Below are 26,367 nucleotides of genomic sequence, written 5' to 3'. Positions count from 1 at the left end.
TTACCTTGGTCGGGCAGTTGGTCTGTTGACATACTGGTCGCACTTGCCTTCCTTTATGAGCTGCTCAAGGTACCTTGTCCATGTGGTGCAATCATTAGTTATGTGCCCAAGACCTCTGTGGAATGCGCAATATTTGGTCTGATCCATTTTAAAGGTGTCGCCCTTTAAAGGTGGTGGCGGTTTGAACCATGGCTTGTTCTTGAGGTCGTAGAGGATCTGGCTGACTGGGACTAAGAACCTGGTGTACGGCTTGGGCGTTGTGCTTCCCTTTGCTGGGGACCGATCCCTGCGTTTGTCTCCTGGCTTGCTTTTGTTGTTGAACAGTTTATCGCTCGCCTTCTTCCTAGTCGGTTCCGTGTCTTTGAGTAGCATCTCAAGAGGCTATTGGGAACGTTTTTCCTCATCTCAGAACGAACTGCTAAAGCATGAAAGTTTGTTAGGGACAGGTTCTCACCCATAATCAATTCTTCAAAAAACGGGTGATCTGCTGGAAACCCCTTTCGAAAAGCTGAGCATGCGATGCTGTCATCGCATCTTACAATCTTTGCTTTCTCCGCCTTAAATCTATTGACGTAAGTGTAGAGTGACTCATTCAGGTCATTCTTCATGCTGAAGAGGTGGTCAGACTTCTTCTTGATCAAGCGGTAGGACGAATATTCCTTAGTGAAAACCAAGGAAAGTTCGTCGAAGTTCCGGATTGAATGTGGCGGCAAGGTGTGGAACCAGTCTTGCGCCTTACCTTGTATTGTCGTGGCAAATATCTTGCACATGAGAGTATCATTGCTGGCGTAGAGGGTAATGGCATTTTGATAATGCATCAAGTGTTTGCCCGGATCTTCATATCCCCTAAACAAGATGAAATGTGGCGGGTTAAACTTCCGCAGTGGTTTCGTCCGCTCGATCTCGTTTGTAAAAGGTGACCTACTCAGGTTGGCCACGTCTCTACGGAGGGTATCGTCAGTAGTGTCAATGAGCCGGAATCCACGTAATTGCTCTGCTATGAGCCTTTGTACTTCCTTATGAATTTGTGCCTGGTGGGGCAGCGGATCCTCCAACTGCCTCCGGTGCTGACCTGCCCCCGATCCTAATTGTGCACGTGGTTCACGTTGTGCTGCTCGCTGTCATGCCTAGCGGGGGCTGCCGGTGGAACCTGAACTGGACTGCTCATGTATTATTCTCTGTGCGTCATGCGGCTGCCTACTTTGTTGCCTCATAGGATGATCTCCTTGTGGGCCTAGCCTCGTGTGGACACTTCTCTTGGAAGGTCTTAAGTGCTCGTCGAAATATGTACCCAACCTCGAATACACACTAACTCGTAAGCTGAGTCGGGAATGAACGCTTCTTTATGCATCTATGAGGAAGAAAACATTTCCCCGAGGGCCCAAATGAAAGTGTACATTATCCGAACGCTCGGTTCCTGACGAGCTGAGCGGCTCTTTACCAGGGCGTCGCTGGAATAAGTCACGTTCTACTGCCCTTGTCCTGCTTCGGGACACCTCATCTGGGATGCGTCTCATCTCGATACACTCAAAGAGCTGGTTGACCAAGGTGGTCTGCTGCGCGAGGGTGTTCGTCAAATTGGTGACCTGCTGGGGCAAGTTGTGCTTGCCATTTGGGTTGGAAGAGCTTGGATGATGGGCGTCTCCATGTGTAGTGGAAGTATAATGGATTGCAGGTACAAAACTTGAGCCCAAAGCGGGCATTCCTGCAAAAAAATGGGGTGTAAGTAACCCTGAATAAATTGCGGGACCTGTGGTCGGAATTTGGATCGTTAGAGATGGCCTCGGAATGGATTGGGTCGTGGGCCGGATCGTCGGAGCGGGTTGCGGGGCGAGTTGGACTGGCGCTTGCTTGCTTTGGGCCTGCATGGCTGTGGGCCCTCCTGGCTGTTAGGCGGCCACATCATGGCCTGCTGGTTGGATGGCTTGGGCTTGGGCCCGTTGAGTTGCCCAGCTCGTAGCAGTTGTCGAATTCTGGGCTTAGGTTCGGGCCTGCTACAGCATTGGGTTGGGCCTCCTGTCCCGGGCTTGCTATGGCAGCTGCCAAGTTCTGGGCCTCATGCCCATGGGCTTAGAAGTGGACCTGGGCCTCTTGCCTAGGGTTTGGTAGGAGTGGTGCCATGGCCTGGTGGCCTTGCTGTAGCCGCTGGGTCACGGTAGTGATGGTGGTGGGGCGGCTCCTACCATCGCATTGAGACTTGAAGATCTCTGTCGTGGGGCTATGTCCTTGTCTCCACTCTTCGATCCAAATCCTTCCATGTATGGGGTTTCGTTCGTCATAGTTTCTGAATTTCCTACCATTGTATCCTTTCTCCAATGATTGATCAAGAAAATTTTCTAGGAAAAATTATTTGATACGACACGTGAGAAATTCAACGTAACAGAAATTTCAAGAAACTAATGCAAGAGGCTTCTTCGAGTATTTTGAATCAGCTCTCAATGAAAGCACCAATTTGTCAATGCAAATTTTCACCGTCTTTAATCTTCACGAAAATGCATTTACAAAACAATAAACACATTTGATTAAAGACCTAAGCCTCACGCGTCCACGAGGTGGGGGGGGGGTTAGGTTAACGAATCTTCGATGCCTAAGTTAGTTTTTCTGAAAGAGTAAAGTGTTTAGAGCTTTTGTAGGATTGCAAAAGCTCTCAAAATTTGGTAGAATATGGGGTGTTTATAGGGCTAGGGCCAGCCATATAGTGTTTAATAGAGAGATATTCTCTAATTATTCCCAAGATATTTAATAGGAGATAATATCTTGAGATAATAGGGTAATAATCCTTAATTGATTTAAATTAGGATTACTTACTTGATTGGAGTCAATCTTCAATTAGGAATGCATTAAAGATAGGATTTGGGAAATTAATCCTTATCTTTAATTCCTTACCAAGGGCAGGTGAGCTGGGGGCAATTGTGTTCAACTGCTGAGTCATCTAGGGATGAGAGCTGCGCGTGGCAGCATCTGAAAAGCCTGCGCATTTATTAAGGGCAACCTTGTCTTTCTTGAATAAAAGTCCACGTGTCGCCTGTAGAATTTTTGGGATTATTTTAGGCTCCACATCCACCATCCATGAGAAGTCCATGTTGGCCAGAAATTCAGGCAAGGAAACAAGAACCGGGACGGCAAATAGGCCTTGTATGAGATTGGTGAAGGATGATTTTGTGAAAACATGTTTATTTAAGCAACATCAATAAGCATGCAATTAACAATTAAAGGCGGAATCATGCTTGCATGCACTTAAAAACAAAACATTAACCAAGAAATTCAAAGCCTAGTAGATTGGTGAACCAAGAATCAACTCAAAACAAAGTGAGTTGAATTTTATACCTTTGTAGATTCCTCTTTGCATAAGCAAAGGCTAATCACCCAAAGAGAGGGCCTTCATTCCTTGCATCTTAAATCTATGGATTTGGATGAAAGAATAGGTTTCTCCAAGTTCCCAAAATTGAGAACCTCTAAGTCTCTTCACCAAGGAGAGATTGGAGAAGAAATGAGTGACCTTGGAGTAGTGGGATTGCTAGATGCACCCTCCAAGGGGGCCGACCTCTTTAGAGAGAAATGGAGAGACATGTTCTCTCCAATTTTCTCCAAAAAAAAACCCTTAATGAATTTTGGCTATAAAGTCATATTTATACCTTTATTCATTTGAGTGGCAAACTTGTAAATAAGTCCAAGTTCACTACCCTTAACCATATGGCCGGCCTTAGGGTGTTGTTTGGGCTTTTGGGCTTTTGTGAATTAAGTTGTCATACAACTTAAGTCAATGGGCTTGACATTCGAAGCCCATTGGGCCTAAATGTCCAAAACTATCCCGAGATCTTTAACGAACTTATTCATTTGATTAATTAACATATTAATTAATCCTTGTTGGAAATATGCCCTGAAAGTCAATCTTTGGAAGAAACCTTTCAGGACAAATGAATCGATGTATGGATGATTCTTATACATCAAATGGCAAAGACACGAATTAGGACTATCTCAATAAACGATATATGTCCTAAATAGTGTATCCATGGACAATGGATCGATTGAAGAAGTAATCTAATGATGTTAGACTACAGAGACCTTCTTCACATAACCAAATGTCCAAAAAGGTTCCTGGTCGTTGGATTGTCGGAGGGACACTGACAATGCGTAGACCGGTACATACTGTGTCTGCTTCAATTGGAATGATGGAAAGTCTCATCCCATTCGTGTTGTGACACTAAGACAAGTATGTAGGTGCTCATTAGGGGAATGAGTTCACTGAACACAATCGAACGAGAGTACTTGCATGGAGGTCTACTCACATGTCAAGCAAGTAAATCTAATGGTTGGAAAGATGTAAGTAATCCTTAGACCTGAGGCATCGTCGTTGTCTTGTGGTTAAGTACTTAATCTTTGATTATGTCAAAGTCTCCCCATTCGAGGGTGTCCACGGCATAATTGGGGTTAAGCCACTTAGTCATGAAGGCAAGTGTATGCGCAACAAGGAATCTCTAATCCTCGATAAGAGAGGAAGAATACTCTAAGATATGATTCAGGAATCTTCGGCCGAAGTATCGAGCGTAATAAAGGAAAGCGTTCCTATACGACTCAATTGAATCATATAAGAAGGAATAATCACATTAGGGGTTTGACATAATATGTCCATACCCTAATGATGTGATTGAGAGTATTGTATTAGAGAAGGATCGAATTACATTGTAATTCCAACTGAATAGGTTCTCCGAATAAACTTCTACATTAGCTTGGGTAGCTATGACATAGGGTTAGATGTCACTCATAGCTTGTGAGTTCTTCTAGATGATTAAATGTAGTCATCAAAGAAGAAAGGTGAATTGAAATGAAGTTTCAATTCACTAAGTGATTGAATTAAATTGGATTGGTGCCAATCACCTCACTGCCTTGCTAATTAGAACCTAAAAGATTGTTCACCAATACACTATTGTAGTGAGTAACTAATGGATGATGGAAATAATTAATTGGATTAATTAATTGTTGTGATTAATTTAGAAAGTCTAAAGAAATCATAAAAGCGATAAAGATCGTTTTGGGCTTAAGAAACGTTCGGGTTTAATTGGGCCCATTGGGCCTAAACCCATTGGGCTTTTATTCAAGCATTGGATGACTTGAAATAATAAAAGCCCAAAGCCCAAACAAACAACAAAGAGGCCGGCCACTTTAAGGTGGAAAGGGTGAGATATTTAGTCAAGTGTTGACCAGGTTTCTTTTGTCTATATAAGGAACTTTATGAGATATTGTTCATAAGGGTTTTTGTGTGGTTAAAACAACAAAGAGGCAAAAGAATATCTCTCTAAAATCACTACAAAGGCCGGCCACCAAAGAGGGTGATTTAGCTAACAATCTTTCACCCTTTTGGTTATTCCTTCATCCTTCTCACTACACTAGTGGGTGAGGATCTTTAGAGGTTTCCTACTTTGGGAACTTGAAGAGAACCTAGGAGCACTCATTGTAACAAAGTGGAGGAGGCAAGGAAGGAAGCTAGGCTCAAGGAGTTCAAGGAACAAAGGGCTTGGAGGTGGTCCATCCTTGGTCTCAAGTCTAGATCAAGAGGTATAAGACTAAACCTTCACTTTGTTCTTTTCTCTAAAATTTCATTTGACGCATTATATATAAACCTATGAACCTTGAAGGGGATTTGCATGACTATAGCTTTGATAATATGTTATAAATGCTTCCGCTGCTTTCGTATATCAAAATTGTTTTGGATATGCATGATAGTCATTTAGAAATCTCATACATGAATCTCATAGATTTCCCTTCAAGTGGTATCAGAGCCAAAGGTTTATATATAATGTGTCCTTTTGGATTTTATGCATATGGGTATTAATGTTATGTATGACATATTATTGTTTCATTCAAAGTATGTTTATCTTTTGTTTTTCAATAGTTGAAAAATGTTAGTCAAAAGTTGAGAAAGGTATGTATGCAAAAGTGTTTTGTATGCATGAATGAAAAATGAGTTTAGAACTAGTTTGACATATTATTTCTTCATTTAAAAGTATGTTTGTCTTTTGTTTTTCAATGGTTGAAAAATGTAAATCAAGAGTTGAAAAGATGTGCATGTAAAAGTTGTTTTGTATGCATGAATGAAGAATAAGTCATGAACAAAATTTGGGGTATTTTGTTCTTTGTGGTGGGCACGGTTTTGGGGGTTTTTGTGTATGTGTTTGTATTTTATTGTAAGACACTCACACATCATTTTAAAGCTAGAAAGTATAACCCTTGTCACTTTTGTTTTTGGGTTTGAAAAATCACCAAGAATACATAAATCTTGAAAAAGTGTTCATGGTTTTGTTCTTGGTGTTCATAGTTTGGTTTTTGGTGAAAATGGTTTTAATTAATTTTCTTGTATTATTTTGTGGTTTTGGATGATGTTCTTACCATCCATAACCATTTAATAAGTTTATTAAACCCTAGACTTGACTAGGAGATTTCCATCAAACCTTTTCACCTAAGTTTTAATGCCAAAACCAAGTGACAAGCAAAATTTTGATTTTTTCTACTTTGCATTGAATTTATGCATGTGGGTGAGACTTCCCATTCCCCCATTAAGTGGCCGGCCTCCCCTAGTGGATTTATCCACTTGTGGGGCTTTTTGTAATTTTGAAAAAGATATTTTATACTTTTGAGTATTTACGGTTTGACCCCTAACTTTTCATATTTGCATTCAAGCCCCTACTAACTAGAAAGTTAAAATATTTGATTTTAATTTTGTTAGTTGTTTAAACTCATAATACTATTATGCCCATATGCACTAAATCTAAATGTTTATGTTGCATTCCTTTTAATTATTTAAATGTGTTTAAGTAGTTATGAAATGGATGACTTTGGACTTATGCCTTAAACGATAATTGAGCTATATGATAAGGCGCTAAAATCAAATTGTTTGAACCTTGGGAATGTGTTTTAATTACTGTTTAATTGGACCTTGTCACGTTTGACGTTAATCTATCTCTCCCCTTTTAGTATATGTAATTTATAGGAATTTGTACAAATCGGTTTGTAATTCTTATTACTTCTTAATCTCTATTCGTTAGTGGATTCCCTCTAGTGCTAGACTAGAGTTTCTTTAACTATTGGTAAAGGAGACATAACTAAAAGAGGGTTTTGACATGAGATTAAAGATTAAAAGGGTCCAATGCCCAAATTAGCAATGAATGATTGTCTTTCATTTCTAATGGCTCAATGAAAATGGTTTTAATTGGATTGATAAGCACGTAATTAAATTGACACAACCTCCCCGAGTTTATATTCAACAATGATGGCTCGTTGTTGCAATAACCTAATAAGTCCATGGTCATCCAAGAGCCTAAGATAACTATAAAGTCCAATTTCAAAGGAATGCAAAAACCTTAGTAGTAGTAGTTACTTCCAATATTTGAAAAATTCGTTTTTGATATTGATTTGTTTTTCTCAAAACAAATAGTGGGAGTATCATACGCTACTAAACTATAATGAATACAATTAGTAGTTATATATATCTCCAATATTTTGAAAAATGTTTTGATATTGATTTGTTTTATGAAAACAAATAGTGGGGATATTATATGCTACTAATTTCATTAACTTTGGACTAGTAGTTGTAATAGGACAATTATTTATTTGATTGTGATTAAATAAATAAAATTGATGAGACCTTAAAATCCCTCAACCAAACAAATATTAAGTTGAAAGCGTAAGAGTGCTTAGAACACTTTTTCGTGGCCTTCCACCGTGGTAGGCTCCAAGCGTTTATGACTTGTACACCGCCTTCACCCTATCATGGGGAAGTGACAAAGTGCATGCTTATATTCAGGAGGAGTTTATTTAAAACATTTGATGAGGTTAAGGTAGGCAATGAGTATGGCCAACATCGTATCATCGTGAGGTCATGCTTGAACCCCTAGCTAAACCGGCATGGTGGGAAAGAACTTAACTAAGAAACATAATGCCAACATCGTATCATCGTGAGGTATTGTTTTCTAGAGGCCAAAAGGATGGGTAATCACAAGAGGTTGTTGTGAATGGGTAATTGTACCCTCTCATTATTATTGTTGCTAGCCGACATCGTATCATCGTGAGGTGGGCTTGGTGATAGTGAGCCTCCCATAACCCGCTAAGAGCTTTCTTTGAAATCTCCCGGATTCCATTATGGGGGATATGGAATTTTCCAAAAATGGTGGGTGGTGTCATTCGATTTAAAGACCCGAATCGTTTGACTTAAACAACAATCAATCTAATTATTTTATTTGTTTATGTATATACATATGGTTGGAAGCACACTCGCGAAAATACTCGACAAACATTGCCTAGAGGGGCACAATTTCCCATCATGGTATTGTAATGTCAAGATTCTCCTAACATTGGAGAAGATTGTTTACGTACTAGATAAGCCTCCACCTCACATACCTCTCAGCCCTGAGGCTACTGAGGATGAACGTGCTAAGTATGACAAGCACGTTGAGGATGATATACAAGCCAAGTGCTATCTGTTGGCTTCCATGAATGAGGAGCTACAGAGACAGCACGAGGGCATGGATAGTGCATTTTCCATAATACTCCATCTTACGGAGTTATATGGCGAAGGGACGCGCAACCGTCGCTTTAGCACTGTTTGTGAACTTGTAAAGACCAAGATGGTCAAAGGGGCTCCAGTACACCAACATGTACTGAAGATGATAGGATTCATTGAACAATTGGAGAACCTTGGTACTCCACTTGACGGGGAATTGGCCCAAGACTTCGTATTGGCTTCTCTTTCTGATTCATTTGCTCAGTTTGTAATGAACTACAATATGAATAAGATGGATAGTACTCTCTCTGAGTTACTAAACATGTTAGTAACTGCTGAGAAGACTATGAAGAAAGAGAGCGGTGTAGGGACTGCTACAGTAGCCTACAACAAGCCATCCTCTTCCAAGGCCATGCTGCAAGGCAAAGGCAAAGGGAAGGAGAAGAAGTCACCCACTCCTAAGCCGAAAGGAGGAGTGAGGAAAAAGAAGGCAAAGGAGCCCAAAGGGACTTGCCACCACTGTGGAAAGGAGGGGCATTGGAGAAGGAATTGCAAGTTATACCTTGCAAGTCTTAAGGACAAGCCACAAGGTATGGTTTATGTCCTTATCTTCAATTCTAAATGTTAGATCTTCTAAATATTTATATTTGATATAAAGAGCTAATCACTTGTATAATTGTATATAGGTGGAGAAGCCAAGTAGAAGAAGAACAAGCAAAGAAAATGTGGTGAAGGGTTCGGCCACTATGTTTTTTGCTCACTACTTAGGAAGTTTGTTAGGCATTAAAGATTGTCTTTAAACTTTCTTATTTTGATAAGAACTTATTATGTGGCTTCATGTGATGGAAGACCACTATATAGTGCCTAGGGATGGGCAATGGTTATGCGGGCGGGAAACCGCGGTTATTTTATCCATAACCGTTTATGTTCATACCCGCATAACCGTTTATTCGTTGGGTAATTACATAAATGGTTATACCCATAACCATAACCGTTTATAAACGGTTATCCATACCCATAACCGTGTACCCATTTACCCATAACCATTTACCCATTTAACCATAACCATAACCATTTACCCGTTTACCCATTTTTTCGCCCGTTTATCCGTTTTTTACCCATTTACCCTTTTTTTCTCCCGTCTACATTATTTTTTTAACAATTTGAAAATTACAAAAGAAATATTTGTCATAATTTTGTATTTTATGCTTCCATTTCTTATCTGGGCAGACAATTAGATAAATAGAGGGGGTGTTGAATTGTTTGTTCAGAAGTAAAGCTTGATTGTTTGCAATTTTGCACGAGTCGGGTCGATGTTAAATTTGATTCAATTGGTTGTTGGATTGCTTTTTTGCAATGTACTTGCATGATCAAAACTGGGTTTTGATCGAATGATTGGTTTTGCTTGAGATATAACAGTGAAGATTCTCTCTTTTTTGTTGTTATAAATATGCATCTGGGCTTCAGTCTTTCGGGGCATATCATTCATTCATCAGAATCATCACCACACATGTGGGTCTGATCGAATGAAAGTCTTGGCATTGCCTTGGAAGCATGAGGTTTTGTGGTAGTAAAGGCTTTAGATGTGATTCTAATCTTTATTAAATTAAATGGGTAAATGGATACCCGTTATAACCATGAATATTAACCATAACCGATGGATACCCGTTATAACTGCGGATAATACCCATAACCGCCCATTTAAATTTCATAGATAAACGGTTATACCCATAACCGTTTATTTGTTTAAATGGTTACCCATAACCATAACCATCAACTTTAAATGGGCGGGTAACCGCGGTTACCCATACCCATGGGTATTTTGCCCATCCCTAATAGTGCCTAAATGTATAAAGGTATTTATATTAGTCTCTAAATGTATAGAGCTAATATTTTTATGTATTAAACATTATGAATGTTTGAACTATCATATTAATGTAATGTGAAGTATGCCTTTTTAATATACTATTTCCTTAAAGTAGTGTTATGAATTGAAAATTGTCTTGTTGTATCCTAGATGAGATACAAGAGTTATATCACTTAATTGTAATGTGATAAACCAAACTTTAGATTTATCAATTATGGATAGATCTCACATGTAGGACATAAAAGGATACAATGAATCTTTAGATTTGGTTCCATTTGTCTACTTATGAGTTCTATATGAATTGACAAAAGTCTAGAGAATCCTTTCTTGAAGAAAAGGAAGATCACATTATAATGATATAAGTAATAAGAAAAACGTTTCTTATATGGTTATCACTTGAAACACAATGATCAAGATCACTCTTGATTCAATTAGTAGTTTTGAACAATTAATTGGGCATTCTTAAAATTGTTTTAAAATGTCAAATGTGTTAGTGATTAAACCAAGAAAAAAGTGTCTACATCTATAAAAGGTTTAAAGACTTTAGTCACTTAAATAACAAGACATTAAACTTAGTGAAGATTGAAACAAATAAGCTTGAAATGTTTCAAAGCTACTACACAATGTCTTCTACCAATATAATCCACTTTTATACATTTTGAATGTATGAAATGATTTCTCATTAAAGTCATGAGAAATAGTGGGAGGTGTGAAAATGGATATAAACTTGAATGTGATTGGTTTATAGTTGTCTAAAGAATAATAGTACTTGACTATTATTAAGAGTTTGTAATTTTAATTGTTAAAAGGACTCAAGCTCTTCAAACGTTAAAATTCTATGTTGTGTAACATTTAAAGAATAGTCTTTGAATGTTGGTTTCGTCAACCTAGCATAAAATGGTTATATGTTGGGAGTTGTCCATCATTCTCTTTTATGAGAACATGCTAATAACAAAGCATATGGACAAGTTGATGAAACAAAAGGGAATAAGTTTCAAAATGAGTCACAACATATGGTTTAACAACAAGACAATTCAACATCTCATGTAACGATATTGCTCTATGTAGTTTTGATAAAGAATTATATCAACCACCTAGAAGGAATGGTTGAGTTTCTATATCCTTAGTAGGAGCCATGCTTCCACTAAAGACTTAGATAATTCTTATATGACTACATTAAGGGTCTTAGTATGACTAAAACTTGAAGTATGGTGTATGACACCATATAATTTAAATGAATAGATTTGATAAAGCAAGTCACACATTTCATGGAATTGCTTGAGAAGAAATTCTTTTATGTATGATTCATTTAAATTAGTGGGAGCAATATGCATTCAAATCAAGAAAATATAATTGTTAATTTTGAATGAATGCTAAGTTACAACAAGGCCAGTGGGAGTGATGTCATAATTTGAGCAACAAGATGTGAATAAAGTCTATTTGATAGACTTGATGAAACATAGATGTTACTCGAAAAATGACAAAACATGACACGGTCAATTTTGAAGTATAGACTTGAAATTGGACTTACTGATATAGCAAGGCTATCTCAATAATGTTATATGGGAATTAAATCTCAAATGTTGAAGATTTAAGAAAGCATTTTCCTATGTGATAGGAAATCACTTTCATAACCCTTATAATGAATGTGTCATAAAATCACAAAAGGGACACATGTATTGACTTGTGAAGTGGATATCCAAAGGTGAAGAAACCACTGAGTTTATCACTTTAAGATATTACTATATCCCAGGATTAGAACCAAAGCAACTAATAGAGTATTATTGCCTTTAAGAAAGAAACATCAGAGTGGGACTCTGGAAGCGTGCATTCACTTAGGTTGTTAACCAAAGTGAAAATAAGCCATTTTAACAAATGGAACTTCATAATGGATGAAGTACTAATCATATGAATGAATTGTTAGTATTGTACTGCAATGGTCTCAAGGTTGGAGCAAAGCTTGTATAAAGTATACAAACGAAATATATGTCGATATATAGTTTTAGAAACTGCTTCAAAAGGTCTTTTGAATGGAAGGGGTTCTTTTAGAACCAATGATTGAATCCAAACCATAAGGTCGTTAGTAGAGTACTACGACGTAATGGGGCGATAGCTCAAGCCATGGAATCAAGGTCTCATCAAAGTATTCGAACACAATAAAGAGACATCATCAAATGTTTTGGAAACATTTGATAAGTAAATCCCTTTTAAATATAAAAGAGATTAATACATAACCAAGTTAACCTACGAGCATAAACTCTCTCGACAAAATGTATAAGATACACTAGTGATTGACTTTAGTGCAAGTTGGAGATTGTTGGAAATATTCCCTGAAAGTCAATCTTTGGAAGAAACCTTTCAGGACAAATGAATCGATGTATGGATGATTCTTATACATCAAATGGCAAAGACATGAATTAGGACTATCTCAATAAACGATATATGTCCTAAATAGTGTATCCATGGACAATGGATCGATTGAAGAAGTAATCTAATGATGTTAGACTACAGAGACCTTCTTCACATAACCAAATGTCCAAAAAGGTTCCTGGTCGTTGGATTGTCGGAGGGATATTGACAATGTGTAGACCGGTACATACTGTGTCTGCTTCAATTGGAAGGATGGAAAGTCTCATCCCATTCGTGTTGTGACACTAAGACAAGTATGTAGGTGCTCATTAGGGGAATGAGTTCACTGAACACAATCGAACGAGAGTACTTGCATGGAGGTCTACTCACATGTCAAGCAAGTAACTCTAATGGTTGGAAAGATGTAAGTAATCCTTAGACCTGAGGCATCGTCGTTGTCTTGTGGTTAAGTACTTAATCTTTGATTATGTCAAAGTCTCCCCATTCGAGGGTGTCCACAGCATAATTGGGGTTAAGCCACTTAGTCATGAAGGCAAGTGTATGCGCAACAAGGAATCTCTAATCCTCGATAAGAAAGGAAGAATACTCTAAGATATGATTCGGGAATCTTCGGCCGAAGTATCGAGCGTAATAAAAGAAAGCGTTCCTATACGACTCAATTGAATCATATAAGAAGGAATAATCACATTATGGGTTTGACATAATATATCCATACCCTAATGATGTGATTGAGAGTATTGTATTAGAGAAGGATCGAATTACATTGTAATTCCAACTGAATAGGTTCTCCGAATAAACTTCTACATTAGCTTGGGTAGCTATGACATATGGTTAGATGTCACTCATAGCTTGTGAGTTCTTCTAGATGATTAAATGTAGTCATCAAAGAAGAAAGGTGAATTGAAATGAAGTTTCAATTCACTAAGTGATTGAATTAAATTGGATTGGTGCCAATCACCTCACTGCCTTGCTAATTAGAACCTAAAAGATTGTTCACCAATACACTATTGTAGTGAGTAACTAATGGATGATGGAAATAATTAATTGGATTAATTAATTGTTGTGATTAATTTAGAAAGTCTAAAGAAATCATAAAAGCGATAAAGATCGTTTTGGGCTTAAGAAACGTTCAGGTTTAATTGGGCCCATTCGGCCTAAACCCATTGGGCTTTTATTCAAGCATTGGATGACTTGAAATAATAAAAGCCCAAAGCCCAAACAAACAACAAAGAGGCCGACCACTTTAAGGTGGAAAGGGTGAGATATTTAGTCAAGTGTTGACTAGGTTTCTTTTGTCTATATAAGGAACTTTATGAGATATTGTTCATAAGGGTTTTTGTGTGGTTAAAACAACAAAGAGGCAAAAGAATATCTCTCTAAAATCACTACAAAGGCCGGCCACCAAAGAGGGTGATTTAGCTAACAATCTTTCACCCTTTTAGTTATTCCTTCATCCTTCTCACTACACTAGTGGGTGAGGATCTTTAGAGGTTTCCTACTTTGGGAACTTGAAGAGAACCTAGGAGCACTCATTGTAACAAAGTGGAGGAGGCAAGGAAGGAAGCTAGGCTCAAGGAGTTCAAGGAACAAAGGGCTTGGAGGTGGTCCATCCTTGGTCTCAAGTCTAGATCAAGAGGTATAAGACTAAACCTTCACTTTGTTCTTTTCTCTAAAATTTTATTTGATGCATTATATATAAACCTATGAACCTTGAAGGGGATTTGCATGACTATCGCTTTGATAATATGTTATAAATGCTTCCGCTGCTTTCGTATATCAAAATTGTTTTGGATATGCATGATAGTCATTTAGAAATCCCATACATGAATCTCATAGATTTCCCTACAATCCTTGCCATAAATAATTAAACCATTTAATTATTCTTACTCATCTCCATTGTTTCTTCAATCTCCACCTTACACGGTGTACAATCCATTAGGTTCCTTTTAGCGAGGCAGTGGGCGATTCAAACTCTTTCAAACCGATTGTGAATTGAAACTTACTTTCAATTCTTCCTTTAGTGATTATACACGTTTAGGGCTTCCACAAACCAAGAGTGACACCTAGCAGCATATCATGGTTACCCAAGCTAATCAGAAGAGGTGGAGAACCTATTCAGTTTAGGATTACAAATGCAATACGGTCTTTCTCTAATACAATACTCTTGACCACATTGTTTGGTTTGATAGTTTATTTATTCATGTCTACTATCCAATGTGATTCGTGTGCTTATATGATTACCTTGAATGTGATTTGGAACGCATTCCTAAATCTCATTCATACTCTGGCCAGAGATTCTAAATCATATCATAGAGTATTCTCCCTCAAACAGTTTGAAGGTTAGAGATCCCTTGTTGCGCATTCACTTGCCTCCATGGCTAAGTGGCTTAACCCCAACGATGTCGTGGACACTCCAATGGAATGACGTTTGACATAATCAAAGATCAAGGACTTAACCACAAGACAACGACGATGCCTCAGGTCAAAGGACTACTTTGCATTATCCCAACCATGAGTTCTCATGTGACATGAATATGAGAACTCTTCGTTGATCGTGTTCAGTGAACTCATTCTCTATTGAGCACCTACGTACTTGTCTTGATGTCACACACACCAATGACTCGAGACTAGTCACTCTCCCTGAGAGAAGACACAGTACGTACTGATCTTAACGGACTGTCAATGCCCAATTGGCAATCCTATGATCAGGAACATTTAGGATGTGTCTACGAAAGAATTGTCTCATGAATCTAACTTCTTTAGATCGTATTCTCCCAATCACATATTCCTTGGACTTATTGTTTAAGCATATAACATTTATATGAGATGGCTTAAAACAATAATCTATGCCCTTGATATTAAATTAGATTAGTTTAACATGTGAAATGTCCGTAAAGTATCATCATATGATTGGTTTTAGGGCACATTTCCAACAATTGGACCGTGCGATGTCTGTGTGGTTTTGCGCACGCCATTTGTGATAGTTGATATGAAATTCGGATATTGCGTGAAGAAATAAGTAATATGTGGATTGGAGAAAGAGAGTGAGGAAACGACCTCCCCCAGAAGTTCGAATGATATGGTAGAGTTGACAACTCCAAGATCTTTTAAGAGAATATTTTCGCATGAATTTTTTTAGTATGACCGTCATCTCATCAGTATTTAAAAATGTCTTGTAGACACATAAAATTGATCATAGTGCAAATGTATTTTTTGGGGTGAATAGTGCAAACGTACTTTAATACGGGTCAATATATAAAAATATAAGAGTAGGACACATCTGTATTAGATGATGTATTAGCATTGTTGTCAGTTCGTTTAAAATATCATGGTATCAAAATTATGTTGTCCATTTTTTACTAGTATGTACGTTTTAATCATTTTACGTGAGAGTTGTTAGTGTTATGAATTGGAAGGTTAAATTAGTATGGCCAATCTTTGGTGGGCTCGACTAGCTTGCTGCAATTTAACTAGCTTGGTTTGATTCGACTAGCTTACTCCGATCTGACAAAGCCTCTTGTTTTGATTTGGATAGTCTACGCACCATAAGTTGTGGGCATTCGGTCGTTCTAGGCATCCATGGGGCCACGTTTTAGGAGCCTAAGGTTCATGGTCCCACAATCTGGATTGACTTGTCATCGAAGTTTTGTGCCAGAAAATTTCCAGGTTTGCCAATTGGCTTAAGCAGTCGGAAAGTACTTTTTGTTTTTCGCTTGTCTCTTCTTATCAGTAGACAATCCAGGGCTATAAGTGGTCGCCTGCTAGCGGTCGTTTTTCATTCTCGTAGTGGAGCTCGAGATTTCTAAAGCCAGTTTGCCGGCCCAATGTCTTGATCGTCTTATCCTTTACTGGGTTCTCTCTAGACCCATTTATTTGGCTCAAAAAACAATTACATATTATTTGAATAGGTCTAAAAGGACTATGAATAGGCAAATAGTCATTTACCACATTGATGGAAATATGTTGAATCCTTATATGACAGTGTAAGTTCAAACTTCATTGATGGTTAATCTAACATTTAATAAAACAAAATCATATTGTTCGACAAAATAAAGGACTATGAATAGTGCGATTGTTTTTTAATAAGGGGGAATTAGTCAGTATTTTAATAAATGATTAATTTTTTTCGGGACAAAATTAGTCACTGATTAATTGAGAGTATTATTAAATTGTAGATTCCGTATATTTTGTCGCGAACGGATTTGGGTACGGCCGTAACGAAAGGACTGGCAGGACTGCGAACGGTTTGTACTGCAGCGGGGCGCTGTGTGGGACAACTGGGCGAGTAGTAAAGGCTGGTGGGGCCCGGGCTGCGTGGGTTGATGTGGCGGGGCCGCTGAGAGAGGAGAGTTGATCAAGACTATCAAGTCGGTGAGCTGCGCTGCTGAGTCTGACTTTATTTTTGGTTAGTTTGGTAAATTAACATGGACAATGACATGGCATTAAATTAATGCCATTAATCCATCAATTCTTCCTACGTCATGTTTACTTGTTTAATATCCGAGGAACTGGGTTTCTTGAAGGATGATTTGCCACTTAATATTATTGTTTAGCTATATTCTTTTTATTTTAAAAGTGAGAAATTTTAGATTTAATTTTTGTAAAAAGAGAATTTGAACAACATTATTGTTAATCTATTATGAGACTTAAACCACCTCATTCCGTTAATATAAATAATATTGTTTGTAAAAAAAAATTTATTTTTATCTCATAATTCCTATTGTTTGAAAATTAAAATGTCAACGGTTAAAAATTGACAAATAATGCAATATTTTTAAGAGTAAGAAGAAGAATAATAAAATGCACTAGTTTTAGTCGTTAATAATAGAATGAATTTTTTTTCTTCGAAATAATAGAATGAAATGAAAAAAATAAAAAATGTGTGTATGCGTTCCGGGTGTTCTTGTAGATTCTCTTTATTTTAAGAAAGTTTATTTTCACCACTTAATATTATGATCTAATGTTATTCCTCTCATTTGTAAGTGAGAGTTCTTAGTTTCGATTCTCGCCAAATACAAATTTGAATCACATTATTACTAGTTCATTGTGAGGTTAAACCAACATCATTCTATTTTAATGTAGATAATATCATTTGTTAATAAAAATTATTTCCTAAAATGAAAATGTGCTGAGATCAACCCTGCTAGATGTAGGGAGCATATCAAAGTTACACTCAACTTTTTACATATGATATAATATTTGATTGGTCCCATTACCTAATTATTTGTACAAAGATCCATGTGAACAGGCCTCCAATTGTAGCTTGATCAATTAGGAAATTTAAACACATTTGTTGTAATTGTCAAGGTATGTTATTATACTTGGACGTGAATGCATTACACTATTAATATTGATGATGATATTATGGAGATATTATTACAATATGAACGTACGCTATTGCTAGTAGATGTCATGAAATTATACAATATCATAATTCACTATGATATCGTTATCTTAATGTATAATAGCGTTATAACCTAATGTTAGCATTTAACGTGTGGATTACAAGAAATGTAAAGTTACACTATAATCACTCAAATTTATATTCTAACTTTATACATTAATCATAACGTTATAACTAATTATACAAAATGGCGTTGGTATTATTATAACAAGGTCTACCTTTACATTATAGACGTCATATTACACTGTAATTGTAAAATATTTATACTTGAGTGTGATTGCATTACACTATCAAAAATGAAATTTTTACCATCTATGTGTACCACCATTTATATCATCTCTCTAATAAATATGACACCCACATTGTTAATGGACTCTACCTCTATTAAAGAGATGATATAAATGATAGTACATAAATAGTAAGTGTAACACTACCGACGTTCACATTAAATGATAGGAGTGTGCTATCCACACACCCTTTTTTACTTCTCACGCACCCTTTGTTAATTTCTGTCCATTGATCTTCTTCAATTCATTCGATCCAACGGTTGAAAATTAGAAGGATGTGTGAGAAGTAAAAAAAGGTGTGTGGATATCACATCCCTAAATGATATCAAGACTTTTTGTATTAAATGCACAATTTAACAGTATTAGGTTTGAATGTCGTGAGAAGTTTTGTCCTATGTTTATATAATATTGATGCTATCTTTATATAAACTTTTTTTTAGTACATTGATATTTTTACACTAAGGAGAGAGGGAGTTCAGTAAAGCCACACAATGGGCAGTCTAAGTTGGTATCAAATTCGCCATCCACGAGATTCAAACCTAAAATCTCTCATTTCCAAGTAAAAAGAAATATCATCAGACTATAGTACTGAGTGGTATCTTAATATAAGTTTGATACATATAATATTTAAGAGAGAATTCGAACAAAAAGAGAAATCCAGAGAAAATCGAATATAATTTGTTGGATGGATGACTTGTTTTAGGATTGGGTGCGTGGCACGGGCTGATCTGTATACTTGTACTGGAGCTGGTGGTTTTATTACATATGTCGTTGTTTGTATGTATTGAAGTTGTGAACAAGCATATATAAGTTCAATTATTTACGTCTCTTCAACCCGAACAATGAAAGGTATAGCTCAACTCCCTGCACTCGAATCATTTACAAAAAAGAAAAAGTATTAGTAATATTATTGTCATTTAATACTACGGTTTAGCTGTATTTTTTTTCACATTTCACTTGTAAATGAGTAGTCGATAAAGGTGAATTTAAAACATATTATTGTTAGCTCATTGTGAGGTTAAGTCAATCCTCCTTCCCTTTAGTGTAGATAATATAGGGTGTTTAAAAAAAGTAATATTATTATATCAAGGCCTTTATCTAAAGGGCTCTTCATTGTTTGATAGAAACAAGGTCCAGTTCTGGGGCCCACTTCATATCCAACTTCAACGATCCAAACTGTTTATTTTTTAAGTTGCACTTTGTTTATACCATATTTAGGGCCTCGTATATTTGGGCCTTGGGCCTTGTATTTGGGCCTCACACTAAGGCCCATACTTTGTAAAGGAGGAGGAGCCCCTTATTCTATAAAAGGGGACTCCTACCCTCATTCTAGAGAGGCCTCACACTCACTCTCGGAGGCCAATTCCTAGGCCTGAGATCCCCTCTCTCACCCTCAGAAGCTCTCAGAAGCTCTCACCATCTCCCTCTCTATTCCCTCAAATAAATACAGAATCAGTGTGGACGTAGCCCAAACCTTGGGGTGAACCACGATACATCTTGTGTTATTTACATTACTTGCAGATTCACGGTCGGATTTACGTTGTACCAAGACCATCCGGTTTTGTGCATCAACATTTGGCGCCGTCTGTGGGAATCGACACGAAAAGTTACATCGGTTCTCTTTCAATCTTTCATCACACCACCGTGAAACCTTCACAATCTTCCCCGTGTATCTGCAAAAAGAACCCAGAAAAAACCCATCAAACCATCATCTCATTTTCTTCAGATCTCTGCGTCTCTCCGTGAGTGCACCGACACTCTCCCGTTTTTCCCAACAAAAATCACAACTCTCCATCAGATCATTCTCTCTATCTCTCTGAGATACAAAAAAAAAAAAAAAAAGCCAATCCCATCTCTACATCTCTCTGCTGCACGGTCTCAGCTTCTCCCTCCGTCTCTCTTAGACGTTCCCTCCACCTTCGAGCCTGCTGACTCGTTAACCCGGCCCAACTCGCCCGATGATCCGGATCTGACACCTCTCCAGCTTCAACACCCATCACGCCTCAGCAGATCCAAACCAAAAGATTCAGGCTTCAGCAGCTGCGAGCCCAGACATATACCCAGGCCCGCACCCACCTCCCGGAGCCCATTAACAAGGACCATCATCTCCGTCCTCTCTCGGATTCGCCACCACGAACCCCACACATGTGCTCCTCGTCATCTTCTCCACACCATCTCCTCTCCAAGATCTGCGCTTCAGCTCTCCACCGCAAACACCAGCCGCCATGATGCTCCAGTACCAGCTTTGAGCGCAGAAATTGTAGTAGACGGAGATGATCAGCAAGCACAAGCCAAAATCCCGAAACCAGATTGCAGCAATGACGATCCGTGACACATGCGAGGAATCTTTTGTCCTCGAAAATAACGACGAGGTGGAGGACAAAAGCTTTTGTCCCTCGGCTCTGTTACAGAATCAAAGCTTTCCCAATTCAAGACCCTCTCTTTCTCTCTCCGATGGCTCCGAAGAAACTTGTAGAAAACCTGCCAGCCGCCGTGGTGGAGGACTCCGACAATGAAACCGTAGGTGAAGAGGAAGAAGAAGAGGATGAAGAAAAACCCTTTGCGGCAGTCACGAAGTCAAATCCCCAATTGGGTTCTGCCTCTGAAGACGATTCCAGATACAGGTCAGAGACAGAGTCCAACAACCAGCTCACCTCCAGCTTCAACCTCAACATCATTGCTCGAATCCCTAACTAAAGGTTCAGTCATTTAGCATATAAAAGCGTCACATTCCAAGCCAACTAATACCCAGATTCTCAAATTCTCAAACTTTCAACCTAATGGCAAGACTTGGTCTGATTTCTGTCCTCCTTGCTGGGTTCCTTCTGTTTTCTACAATGGCTGCCAAGAAATCTGATGATTTGGGCAGGGATACAGAACACTTTGCTTCCACTGCGGCAGAGCCGTCGTCGGATAGTGAGAGCATGAAATAAGTCGCAGCGACGGAAGCTCCATCTTTCCGACGTTTGGGACCTGTTGGAAAGGGTGGAAACACTGGAGAAGGTGAAAGGAAAGCTAATAATTCGGTGGCTGGTGGTGGTATTATTATTGCCAGGCTTGTCACTACCATTTCTGCAGCTGTCTTCCTCTACATCAGGGTCACCAGAAGAAGGGGTGGAGTTATGCTCACATTCATAAGAGACAGAGACAGAGAGAAAGGCAGTGGGAACATAATAGAAAAAGAAAAAGAAAAAGATCATGATGTTACTAAAGAATAGAAAAAAAGAAAAAGAAAAAGGGAGACTGAAATTGGTATGCTTTTACTTTTGCCCGGCGATGCTTTCCATTAATTCTCTATGATTAAATGGATCAGGTGCATGCAAGCACATATGGGTTGATGACCTCCAAAGAAAGTGGTCGCGGAGCTCATGAGTGATGACCTCCAAAGATGCTTTTTACAAATGGACAGCAGAGACAGAGACAGAGAGGAAGGTGCAGTGGAAAGCACAAGCAAAGCAAAGTAAAAGAGCAAAGCAGAAAGCATGGCTACCCTTTCAACATGAGATTTGCGGTGGAAAAGAGCAAAGCAGAAAATATGGCTACCCACTGAGATAATTACAAAAGAAAAGTAGAAAAGAAAGAGAAAAACAAAAGTAAGGAATAAACATTCTACCAGAATGATGTAATTTATTATCTTTCGGAGACATATGTATAAACCCCATCCGAGGGTAATATGTATAAACCCCATCAGAGGGTAAAAAAAAAAATAAAAAAAAAAAAAAAAAAAAAAAAAAAAAAAAAAAAAAAAAAAAGAAAGAAGAACAACGACAAGCCCAAAATAAATGGGTTGGACTGGAATGTTGTGGAGGGCGAAGGCCCATAAGCCCAAAATCGCTCCAATCAAGCTATCAAAAGTACGCCCAGTACTTCAAATCATACATGAGCACTACTCATGTCATTCATACATAAACATTCATGAACATCACTCATGACAATCATACATAAACATTCATGACCATCATTCATGTCAACATTCATGAGCATCACTCATGCTAACATTCATGAGCATCACTCATGTCAATCAACATAAACATTCATGAGAATCACTCATGTCAATCAGCTTCAAAAGCTTAATTTACAGAGCTCTAGCTTCAAAGACTTCATTTACAAGAGCTATAGCTTCAAAGCTTCACTTGCAAAGCTTCACTTACAAAGCTTCAGTGCATGGTCTACAAAGACCGCCTCCGAACAACCGCCACTTCGGCCCATACATGGATTCAATTTGAAGTCTCCAGCCAACAGACTCTATTGACCGAAGACTTGGGGGACTACATTATGTACCATATATTGGGCCTCAACTGGGCCTCATGAAAAATACTTGGGGGACTCTAGCCCATTATTTATGTATTAAGGAGCGAACCCTTATTCTATAAAAGGGACTCCCTCACTTTCATTGAAAGATCACCCATGATTTATGTATTGAGGAGCGAGCCCTTATTCTATAAAAGGGACTCCCTCACCACCATTAGAGAGCATCGCCGCCTACTGAGCAACTGTCTCACTGCGAGCATCAACTCTAGCCCATCACTTATGTATTGAGGAGATAGCCCTTATTCTATAAAAGGGACTCCCTCACCTTCAACGCCACAAGCTGAGCCAACCAAGGCAACACAAGCTACAAGCAGAGCGGCCTCGCAACATGTGCTACTTCTAGTTGAGCATCATTTCAGATTGGGCACCGCCTCATATCAAGCATTAGTTCTAGACGACATCTAGTTACTTCGGCCCACACATGGACTGAATTTCAAGTCTCCAGCCAAAAGACTCTCTTGACTGAAGACTTGGGGGACTACTGTTTATACCATATTTAGGGCCTCGTATATTTGGGCCTTGGGCCTTGTATTTGGGCCTCACACTAAGGCCCATACTTTGTAAAGGAGGAGGAGCCCCTTATTCTATAAAAGGGGACTCCTACCCTCATTCTAGAGAGGCCTCACACTCACTCTCGGAGGCCAATTCCTAGGCCTGAGATCCCCTCTCTCACCCTCAGAAGCTCTCAGAAGCTCTCACCATCTCCCTCTCTATTCCCTCAAATAAATACAGAATCAGTGTGGACGTAGCCCAAACCTTGGGGTGAACCACGATACATCTTGTGTTATTTACATTACTTGCAGATTCACGGTCGGATTTACGTTGTACCAAGACCATCCGGTTTTGTGCATCAACACACTTCATTAATCATCCTTACAAAATATTGGCAAAATCAGAAATGTTTGAGGTATCTAATTGAGATCAAAGAAATTGATAAACATTGTGTTCTAAGAAACATTGAAATTTCATCAAGAGAATCAAATGGGTAAACGGTTTCGAGATTGAATGACCATTTTGCAAGAATGATCTATGAATAAAGACTTGAAAAATAAACGTTTCGGATCGTTGAAGTTCAATGTAGAGTAGGCCCGCCAACTAGTTCCCATTTTTATATTTAAAAAAATGGAGATCCCTTTGAATGAAGGCTATCATTATTTTATAGTGGCAACCGCCTTGTAATTTAAAGGATTAAGAACATTCACTTTTGTAGTTGGTGTCCTATGATGTATTTATTCTCCCCCGCAACACTTGGGTAAAAAGAAAAATAGTACTATCGATGCCTATGGCTCCTTTGATGGATTTACAAAACTTATTTATTTTTTAGGTGCACCATTAGAGTCTACAAGAGAGAATTTCAATAATGTAATTAATATACTTATTTGCTTCATCCGGGGGTGGTCAATTGGCCACCCCCACTTGATGTGCACCAATAGAGTCCGCAAAGAGATTTCCGTGTATTGCATACTTATTTTGCTTCATTAGAGTAGTTCCATTGGGGAACAAATAGGCCAGCACCCAGCCAAATTATTGGCCCGGCACCTAGCCATTCCACTCCAGCCCAGCAGATAGGCTGGCACCTAGTCCAAACTAGTCTTTAGGCCAGCCCAAAATTGGCAGAGCCATGGACCGGCCCGTATAACGTCAGCAAGCTGAAATCCTAATATCAAGGAGTCCCAAATCGACTCGGTTTGAAAGGAGATCACGATGCTCTTCATCTTCTTCTTCCTCTTCCACTCCGCGACTCTCACCCTTCTCTTCAGTTCCTTGTTGCGGGACCCGCACGGGTTCGCGTGTCGCACGTCCTGGATCTCGTCGCTCTGCTCTCTCTGCTTCTCGTTGGGGATCATTTGGGCGATAAGGTATAAAAGCAACACGGAGGGGGTACCTGGAGAAGTTGTTGCAGAGAGAAAATGAGGATAAGAACCTACTGGGAAAGTGCATTGAGGAGCTAAAGAAGAAAGGGTTGGAGTTCGATTTGTTGAAGGAGGTCGAAGCGCTGAGAAGGGCCAATAGTTTGAGAGTCGAAGCAAAGACGGTGAGGAAGTGGAATGCGAGGGATTTTGTGATTCTGTTTTTCTTCACTGTGTCTTCCTCGTAGAAATTAAAAATAAAATAATTATTTTTTATTATTTTATAATAAAAAATAATAATATTTTAATAAAATTGACCAGACTATTTTTTTAGGGACGGAGATGCATTTGGCCTATTACTGTTTATTGAAGTCTATCACTGTTCACTGAGTGGATTAAATAGGTTTGGTACTGACGCATTTTTTTAGGGATGTAACTGCTCTTAGGCTGATCGACCAATCACTCACACTAACACCCCGATATGCACCAAAGAAATTCCGCATGATAGAATTTCCATACATTGCATGCTTGTTTAGCTTCACTTGGGCCTGCTCATAGAAGACTATTCATTATTTGGGGCCTGAGGGGGATTGAACGCGGCAGCCTCAACAGCCAAGAGAAGGAATTACGCTTGGCCATACTCAAGGCCAGGTTCGAGGATTCTATGTCTCTCAAGAACGAAAATTTCAACAAGCGGCAAGGCAAGGACAACTCTTGTGCAGATTCTATCCAGAATAACAATTTCAACAAGCAAGGCAACGACATCTCTTCTTCCACGGTGACGAGGAGGAGCCACCTCAATAGAGCTGCCGGTTGTCTGAAAATTCTGCTTAGGCACTCCCACGACAGTGCCATTGATTTACTCGCAGTACTTGCGCTCTCTATAATGTTCATGCCTTTTTGTGTTGTATGGTTCAGGTAGGCCTGGCATTTTGGACCCAACCCGTTAACCCGATCCGACCCAACCCGTTAATATTTGTATTTGGGTGGATGCTTAACGGGTCGGGTCGCTAACGGGTGAACCCGTTAAATAACGGGTCACTTTGGGTCAACCCGTTAGACCCGTTAGGACCCGTTAACACCCGTTAGTTAAGGATATTTTAGTAATTTTAGTAAAGTCTTAATAACAAAAAATAAACTTTATGCAAAAAAAAAATAATAATAATTGTTAACGGGTGAAACGGCTGACCCGTTAGCTTAACGAGTCGGGTTCGGATGATCCATTAGCTTAACGGGTTGGGTTCGGATGACCCGTTAACTTAACGGGTCGGGTTGAACCCGACCCAAACCTAATAAACCCGATCCGTTTACAGGTCTAGGTTCAGGCAGCGTCCATTGAAGCATAAGCGAGGGAAACAATTTAGTATTTCGATATGTAATCTCTATTTTGTAATTTTAACCTTTTTGAGAACAATGCTTCTAGTCTCCATCAATTTTTAAAGTAAAACAATTTTTCATATACATTGTTGTTGTTGAAAGTAAGAGAGGATTTCATAATTTATACCGTGCTGAATCCAACGGAAAGAAGGAAAAAGAGCCACATATGTCAAAACCAAGTCAATACATAACACATTATACTCTTTTTTTTTTTTTTTTTAACTTTAACGAAAAGTTCTTGGTACTGTTTAACGAAAAACCACATTTTTATACTAAAAAGTCAATCCTGATATTATTCACTTTACCATTTATTTTGTCCTTATCGTTAAAACTTAAAAGTTTTCAAGCCATTTTCATTAGTTTTTTTTTTGGTCGAAACATAATATATTATTTGAATCATCAAA

At 38.5% G+C, this 26,367-nt stretch overlaps 1 protein-coding gene and 1 long non-coding RNA gene across 2 annotated transcripts; one reads left to right on the top strand and one right to left on the bottom strand.

Annotated features, from left to right (window-relative positions):
- Positions 1-1,703, bottom strand: LOC126592216 (uncharacterized). Its single transcript, XM_050257942.1, has 3 exons — positions 1,442-1,703; positions 540-1,084; positions 1-381 (listed from the first exon to the last, which is right to left on the bottom strand). Exons 1-3 carry the CDS (start codon positions 1,701-1,703, stop codon positions 1-3), a joined length of 1,188 nt encoding a protein of 395 aa, XP_050113899.1.
- Positions 1,704-25,189: 23,486 nt separating this feature from the next.
- Positions 25,190-26,036, top strand: LOC126594509 (uncharacterized). Its single transcript, XR_007613309.1, has 2 exons — positions 25,190-25,504; positions 25,912-26,036. It is a non-coding gene; the product is annotated as an uncharacterized LOC126594509 (long non-coding RNA).
- Positions 26,037-26,367: the final 331 nt, after the last annotated feature.

The sequence above is a fragment of the Malus sylvestris genome, chromosome 12, assembly GCF_916048215.2.
Source record: "Malus sylvestris chromosome 12, drMalSylv7.2, whole genome shotgun sequence".
Lineage (NCBI taxonomy): Eukaryota > Viridiplantae > Streptophyta > Magnoliopsida > Rosales > Rosaceae > Malus > Malus sylvestris.
Note: the sequence above shows the minus strand (reverse complement) of the source record. Positions and strands in the feature narration are given on the sequence as shown.